The sequence below is a fragment of the Orycteropus afer genome, unplaced genomic scaffold (genome assembly GCF_000298275.1).
Source record: "Orycteropus afer afer isolate SDZICR_OR568_19922 unplaced genomic scaffold, OryAfe1.0 scaffold00006, whole genome shotgun sequence".
Lineage (NCBI taxonomy): Eukaryota > Metazoa > Chordata > Mammalia > Tubulidentata > Orycteropodidae > Orycteropus > Orycteropus afer.
In genome coordinates this window covers 26079904-26087490 of record NW_006921593.1, presented here as the reverse complement: position 1 = coordinate 26087490, position 7587 = coordinate 26079904, and the positions used below count along the sequence as shown (strand labels likewise).

At 53.6% G+C, this 7587-nt stretch overlaps 1 protein-coding gene across 1 annotated transcript in view; it reads left to right on the top strand.

The window, feature by feature from the left end:
• Positions 1-214: 214 nt before the first annotated feature.
• The window catches only part of ATG16L1 (autophagy related 16 like 1), a 32024-nt gene continuing 24651 nt past the window's right edge, over positions 215-7587 (top strand). The window contains exons 1-2 of the mRNA XM_042781326.1: positions 215-329; positions 4278-4371. Of these exons, the coding sequence (XP_042637260.1) occupies positions 215-329; positions 4278-4371 (209 nt within the window). The remainder of the gene's footprint in view (positions 330-4277; positions 4372-7587) is intronic.

Below are 7587 nucleotides of genomic sequence, written 5' to 3'. Positions count from 1 at the left end.
TTCGTTGAAGAGGCGGGTCTTCCGCTCCCTCGCCAAAGGCATTTCCGATAGAAGCCGGAAGACGGTCCCGGATGGCGTCAGGGGCGGCCTGTGCGTGGAGCTGAGCTCAGAGGCTGCCGGCCTTCCCGCGTGCGCTGCTTGCCCCATGCAGTGGGCTGCGGCCGCTAGCCCCGGCTTGGATCGGCGGCGCTGAGGCGCCCGGGAAGCGTGCGACATGTCGTCGGGCCTCCGCGCCGCCGACTTTCCCCGCTGGAAGCGCCACATCTCGGAGGAGCTGCGGCGCCGGGACCGGCTGCAGAGGCAGGCGTTTGAGGAGATCATCCTGCAGTGTGAGCGGCGCCTGCGGGCCCGGGCGCGGGGTGGGCGGCTGAGCCCCGAGCTCCCCGCGCCTCGTGAGGCCGCCTGGGGTCCCCGTGCCTTTCCCTCCATCTTCCGCTTTATCCGTGGGGGCGGTGGTGGAGGGTCTCCCCTGCTAAATGGCTCTTTAGGGGCAGGCGCCGCTCGCGTTTGTGTCTGTAGGTCTCAGCCGCTCCCCCGGTGCTCGTGCACTAAATAGATGGCCGTCCCGTTTGGGTGGTGGGGGAAACGAAGTGGGCACCGACTCTAAGCTTTAAGTCGCCGAGTTAATACCGTCTTCTCTGTAACTCCCCCCACCTCTGGTGGCTAGTGGTTAAGGGCTTGGCTGCGTAGGAAAAGGTCGGCGGCTCGAACTCACCTGGCAGTCAGCTTCCGTAAAAATCACAGCCTTGGAAACCCTGTGGAGCGGTTCGACTCTGCCCCGTAGGGTTGCTGTGAGTCGCAGTGACGCCGCGGCAGCGGGTTTTCAGCATAAGGGACCTTTGACCTGTGACCCTGCAGCCTCTTGCCTCGGACACCCCACCATGGGGTTCTCTGGCTCTAACACAGCTTGAGTCTTCCCTGATTTTCTGGCTGGGATGTCATTTTTTCACTGTTACTGACAGGCTTCCGTGAGACAGGTGGGGTTTCCGCCCATTCTCTTTCTATGGGCAGCTTGTACTCTGCAGGGGAACTCTGGTGGCTAGTGCCTAAGGCATCTGACTGCTAACCTGAAGGCTGGCTGTTCAAACCCACCAGCCACTCCTCGGACGGAAAGTTGGGCAGTCTACTTCCACAGTGTTACCACCTGGAGAACCCAAGGAGGGGTGGCTGTGAGTCGATGGCCTTGGTGGCAGTGAGTTTGGTTTGGTTTTTTGTACTCTTACAGGCATGGCAGTGAGTGTTTCCCTGCCTCAGCCCAGTTGTACCATAACTCATGACACATTTGGGGGAAGAAATGGCTAACTCAGGGCCTCCCTGCGCACTGTGGTGGAAGTGGTGTGCCAGGTGCCCTCCAGTGGGTTCAACTCACAGCAACCCCGTGGACAGCAGAGCGGAGCCCTGCCCGGTGCTGCGCCATCCCCACAATCACTGCCATACTTGAGCCCGTCGTTGCAGCCGCTGTGTCGATCCTTGTCGCTGAGGGGCTTCCCCTTTCTCACTGACCCTCTAGAACTGCCTACACAGCCCAGATCACACCCCAGACCAACAGATTACAGGGATGGTTGGGACCCGACTCTGGCAGTGGGTTTGGGTTTTTTGCAGTTGGGGGTGGGACACACCCATCAGTCCTTGTGATGCTTCCTAAAGTGATCTGATGTGCAACCAGGCTGAATATCTGGCGTGTGTTTGTTTCGTCTTATTTCCCCCAGAGTTGTATGGAGCACGTGCTGTTGTTGCCCTCTTACACGTGAGGAAACCAAGGCTGAGAGGATTAGTAACTTCCTCAGGGTGGGATTTGAAGTCAGGCTTGAGGACTCTTAACCTTTTGCGTTTGCTTTTCTCACTGAATCCCCAAGAAACGGCCCCTGCTTTCACTGAGCTCATGCTTTTAACAAAGGACGAAGAGGGAGCACTGCGCCACCACCCTGCTCCTCCTTCCTTGTACCCGTCCAGGCCTGCCAGACCAGAGCGGGGTCAGAAGCCCCTCTGGATCTCAGTCTGCCCTGGCCCATTGACTTCATGAAGTACATCCTGAAGGAATCCACTGCTGCTTATTCTTCAGAGATAATCTGCCTTGGCAGTCATGTTGCCTGGCCCCGCCCCTTGCTGACCTTCGCCTTGGCCTTTCTGAGCCTGGTTGGCTGTGTCTGTGACAAGGCAGTGGAACTCGCCCTGCCCCGTCGTAAAACAGTGCTGTGCAAATAAGTGCTGCGAAGCCTTCTGTACAATGTCTGGAAATAAAGTGCTTTTGATCTCACACATCAAACCCTTCTGTGCACTTTGAGAGTGGCGCTCTTGTGGGAGCCGAAGGAGGAAGGAGAAAGTCGACAGTTGATCAACAGCTCTATGGGACAAAACGGCGCAGCTCTCAGGAGGGGCGAGGAGAGGAGACGGGGATGAAAGGCATGTAGGCGGCCGGAGAGCAAGACCACTTTTGCCTATTAGTACGTCTGTGTAGGTTGGGTCTTGTCTTTGGGGAGGTCACTTCTTGCTTGGCTCTGGAACACCGCCATTCCTGCCAGTCCTAAGTGTTGACCCTTTGACTCAGTCTCCCTGTTCCATCCCTGCCTCTGAGCCCGAAGAGAAAGATGAAGAGAGGCTGTGTGGGGCTTCCCCCAGCTCCACCTTCCTCTTCAGTGAGAGGAACCTCTGGGAAGCATCCTGCTTGAATGTCTTGTGTCCTTCAGAAGAACTAAAGTGATTATGAGACACTGGGCTTCGGTGCAGTGTTTTGTGGAACTGTGATAGCCCATGGACACTGGTGAATTTTAAACCTTTCTCTTGGTCATGATCAAGGTCATGATCAAGGGAACCACTTCCCTGTTCAGCTGAGTCCATTCATTCAACCCACGTTGATGGAGAAGGCACTTCTGTTTCTGCTGGGAGTTCCCTTCTCAGGTCTCAAGGAGAAGCAGGATTCACGACGGGCAGTCTGACAGGAGTGGTCACTCGAGTCAAACCTGTCACAGCTCTGTTCCCGAGCACGTCTGAGCCCCTGCCTTCAGGGCTTGTGGCAGCCATTCAAATGTAGCCGTTCTACAGGGTTCCCACGTCAACTTCTTGTTCGCTGTGGCCCTGCCCCCATCTGCTCCCATTCTGTATCTGCCATGTCCAACTCCATGTCCCTTCCAGCCCTGACTTTTCTTTTGAAAAGTGCGCTGCACGAGTGTCCTGACAGATGTATGTTCAGAAAGGAGAAGTATTCTCTCCCCAGGCTCTCCTGGCCTGTGGTCTGTGGCTGACGCTTTGGCATCCTCCACCGCCTGAGTGAGGGAGGGCAGAGTGGTCTTTGACTTCTGACCGGTACAAACCTGTTCATGTAACTGCTTGCTCTTAAAATCTGTTATTTCTCCGTCGGCAACAAGAAAAAGTCTAACTCTGCCATTCTGCCCTTCCTGTCATGTGTTAGTGCCACATTTCTTATTACCTTACAACCCTAAGGCGTACTGGTGGCTCAGTGGTTAAACCACTGTTAAACCAGTGGTTAGACCAAAAGGTCAGTGGTTCAAACCCACCAGTGGCTCCATTGGAGAAAGGTGAGGTGGTCTGCTTCTGTAGAGATTTACAGCCTTCGAAACGCTGTGGGGCAGTTCTACTCTCTCCTAAAGGGTCACCGTGAGTCCGAGTAGACTTGATGGCAGTAGGTTTGTGGGGAGGTTTTTTGGTTATCAGGCAAACCTTGGGCCCTTCTTTCTGTCTGGACTATCATTGTCCTCGAAGACCTAACTCAGATGTGACTGACATGAAGCCGCAGGAGAAGGTGGGCAGAGCCACCCCTCTGTTTCTGGTGGCAGTTGGCGCTCATTGTCTTTGAGCTCCTTGAGTTTGGAGATGGTTTCATTTATAAAAATTTTTTTAAAATACTTAAATTTATTAAATTATGGTGAAGTGCTTCTGTGTTTTCTAGAGGTGCCTAACGTTTCATTTTCCCATTGTGTTGGGGGGGGGGTGTATGCATGCGTGTGTGTTTTAAACACCTGAGTGGAAAACTGGTTCTTTGTAGAGTAGGAAGTGATGTGACTGCCTTAGTAGTGAGGATGTTCTTGCAGATCTGTGGCCATGGTCGCCCTGGTGGGGCTGTCCCCTAAGGTGGATTTTGGACCATTGCTACCATAGATAACAAAGGGCAGGACCAGGTACTTTGACACCTAGTAAAAGTGAAACCTAACCCTTGCGTCTTGGCTGTTGTAGGCCAAAGCTTTGTTAGGTGTAAAGTAATGATGAAGTAAACATAATTGATAATAAATAACTGATTTCCCCGTTTGTGTTTTCAATAGATAACAAGTTGTTGGAAAAGTCGGATCTTCATTCAGTGCTGGCCCATAAACTACAAGCTGAGAAGCATGACCTGCCAAACAGGCATGAGATAAGGTATTTGGAAACTTGCCGCGCAGACATGTCTCTCTCGGCCTTGTCTGGAAGTGTCTGGTTGCCCCTTCTCTGGTTGAGAAGTGAACTCGGTGGTGTTTCTGTGCTTGGGTTTTTGACAGAACTGCTAAAGTTTGGTACTTAAAAGGATTTGCTCAGAGCTGCGCACCTGTATCAGGCAGTGTTTCATTTTGTTGTGCATGGGGTCTCTGAGTCAGAGCTAGCTTGACGCGCCTACCAACAGAACAGCATGCCTGGATGGCTTTGCTGGTCACAGGCATCGTTAGCACAGTGCCTCCAGTGTGAGGGCTTCCTGAAGGCAGCTTGGGTGCTAACTCACAGGCCGTTCCTCCTCTAGCCCCCCAGGGTTCACTTTGTCAAACATCCGAGACGAGGCACTGTTTGTGTACAGTTTGACCAGATCTCGTTAATACAGGCTCAGGTGGCGTATAAACAGGTCGTGCTCTGTATAGCATGGGTCTGTCCCACCTTTTCAATATCACTGTTTTCAGCGTAGTGATAGCTTATGATGTCACAATTGCAATTTGAGTTAAGCTTTTTGTATTTTTAAGAAACAGGCTGGAAAAACATCCATGCGTTCTGATAGGGAGGGTCAGTTTTGTTTCATTAAATACATGTGTATGCATGGTAGTGACTGGATGTGAAAAACGTTTCTTGTTGAGAATCATAGAGAAGTTAGAAAACCATCTTAATCTAAGCAGTTTAGAGGGGTTCCAAGAGACAAAACAGGAGTGCTAAGCTTTACTTGGTTTATTTTGCTAAGCAGATGGAGTGTCATCTGCTATGTGATTGCCTGCCACCCGTGCTTTCTCCTCTGGCAGGATGGATTCACGCATGGTGACGGAGTGGGCAGGATCATAGAGAACAGCTGGTGCGACCTAACCAGGCTTGCTTCCTGCGGAGTGACAGTCCAGTGGTTCAGGACAGACGGCTCGGCTGGCTCCCAGGGGCCTCTAGTATTTGAAGTGTTAGTTGCAGTGCATGGTGACCGTCGGCTGTAGGTAGTGACTCTGCCTCCTGTCCATCTAAAATTGAGTCCATTGAAAAGTCAGACATTTTATTTCTACCATAGTCTCTATCAGACCAATAAGCCTGGTGTTTTTTATGACTTTGAGTTTAATTCCACATTTTTCTCGTACTCTATCCAAGACCTCCTATGTGGGATCCCTTTCGGAGTGGTTGGCAGTGGTAGGCAGGCACCCTCTGGTTCTTTGGGTCTCATGGTTGTGGAGGCTGAGGTTCCCGTGGTCCACTAGTCCCTTGGATTTAATTGTTTCCATGCATCTTTGATTTTCTTCACTTTGCTTCGGACAGAGAGAGACCGGTAGTTGCATCTTCGGTGGTAGGAGTTTGGCTTTAGTTAATGAGTGAACTAGGGCATCATCGGTGGTGAGCCAGGCTGACCGCCCTCTGCTATCAGTTCCCAGTCCTGGCTGTGTTGGAGGCTTCAGACACTCTTCTTACCTAAAGCCCACGCTGCGGGGAGACCCAGCTCCTCTGCCGCCTCTGACCCTCCCAGGCAGCACGTTGGCACCCAGGGACGTCCCTCCTGCTTTTGCGTGGTGAGCCCGGCTGCCATTCTAGTGTTTGCTGTGCACTGGCTTCTCTTTGGTGTCCTCTTCTCCTGGAGGACCCAGTCCTGGAAGAGGTAAACTCCTCTTACTCTTTGCATAGTTCGTGCTGCTTTGCCTTAAATCGAGCGACTGTTTTCGGAGGTCACAAAACACTGGTCGTTTCAGCATTCTTTGCGGTAGCGTGTGGTGATGTTGATTGTGTTCATCCGTTGTGCTGAGCTGGGGAGGTGTGCTATCTTCCAATCCCCCTGCCTGACTTGGGGTGCTGGTGTGGAACTGCTTTACTTCCTTCTGTTGCTTCTACGTCCCGGGTTGAGGTGGGGGAGCCCCCGGTGGCCTTAAGGGATGATGGTCAGTGTGTTTAGAGCAGGGAGAAGGTGGCCTGCAGGACTGGAGGGCAGGCCAGGAAGGAGGGTCTTGCTGTCCCTCACTGCCCGTCTGGCTTGTTCCTGGCCAGCTGGAGTGGGCCTTGACCCCTCCCTGCAGGGGCTGGATTCCCTGGGGGCTGGCCTCCGCTGCCCTACAGTCTGATCGTTCTCTGTAGCTCTAGTGAGACCCTCTGCTGAGCTTCCCATTTCTCCCCTTTGCCTGCTGCTTTGTGAGAGACGCTGTGTAGACGCCGGCCAAGCTTCCAGAGAGCAGGGCTGTTGGAGGCGATCTCACCTCACTCCTGTGGCTTCAGTCACCTCTCTGCTGACAGCATCTGCATGTGAGCCTTGAATGTGGACTTTGCCTTGGAGCTGTGACACTCAGAGCCTGGTTCTACCAGACATGCCCACCTGGCTGTCTGACACCGAACCCTCGAACCTCCCCAGCCAGCAGATGGTACCTGCCTTTTGTCGGTCAAGTGAGCCGAAAGCCTTCGAGCCGTCCTCCGCTCCTGCCTGTCTTCCATGCTGCGTAGCCAGTTCAAAAGCAAGTCCTGTCACTTCTCTCTTCTGAATGTAGCTGGTGTCTGACCCATCTCCCACCTCCGCTGCCCGGCTCGGCCTAGGCCACATCAGCTCTGTTTGCAGCACAGTGACCCACTCACCCGTGTCCCCATCTCTGCCTTTGCCTACTACAGTCTGTCTCCATCTGGCAGCCGTAGGGCTCCTTGTAACATGTAAATTGTCCCTCTGCTCAGAACCCTCCGGAAGCTTCCCTTTCACACCCAGTCAAAGCCAGTGTCCTGAGCGGGACCTTCCCGGTGCTGCATGTCTCCATCCTCTGTCCACCGCACACTAGGGCTCCAGTCACACGTTCCCTGCACACACAGCCGTGCTGCCTCTGCAGACCTTTGTCCCCCTTTCCCTTTCTTAGAAGCTCCACTCCCAGGAGTCCGGGTGCCTGGTTTCTTACTTCTTTCTGGTCATGGTCACCCTTCCTTGTCACTTCCTTCCCTGCTTCTGTCTTCCTTATGGCACGTAGGACCACCTGGCATCGTGTTGTCTTGGTCATGGTCCTGGTGCTGATCCGTCCTCTCTGAGCTGCGTGAGAGCAGAGCTGTGTTTGCACCACGTCCCTAGCACTGAGCACAGTGCCCGGCGCTGAGCTGGCTCTCAGGGACACCATCCAGAGGGTGCGCTTGGCTGCCTCCTCTGGCTCTCCCTGAACTTCCTTCCCGACCCCATCCCTCTGACTC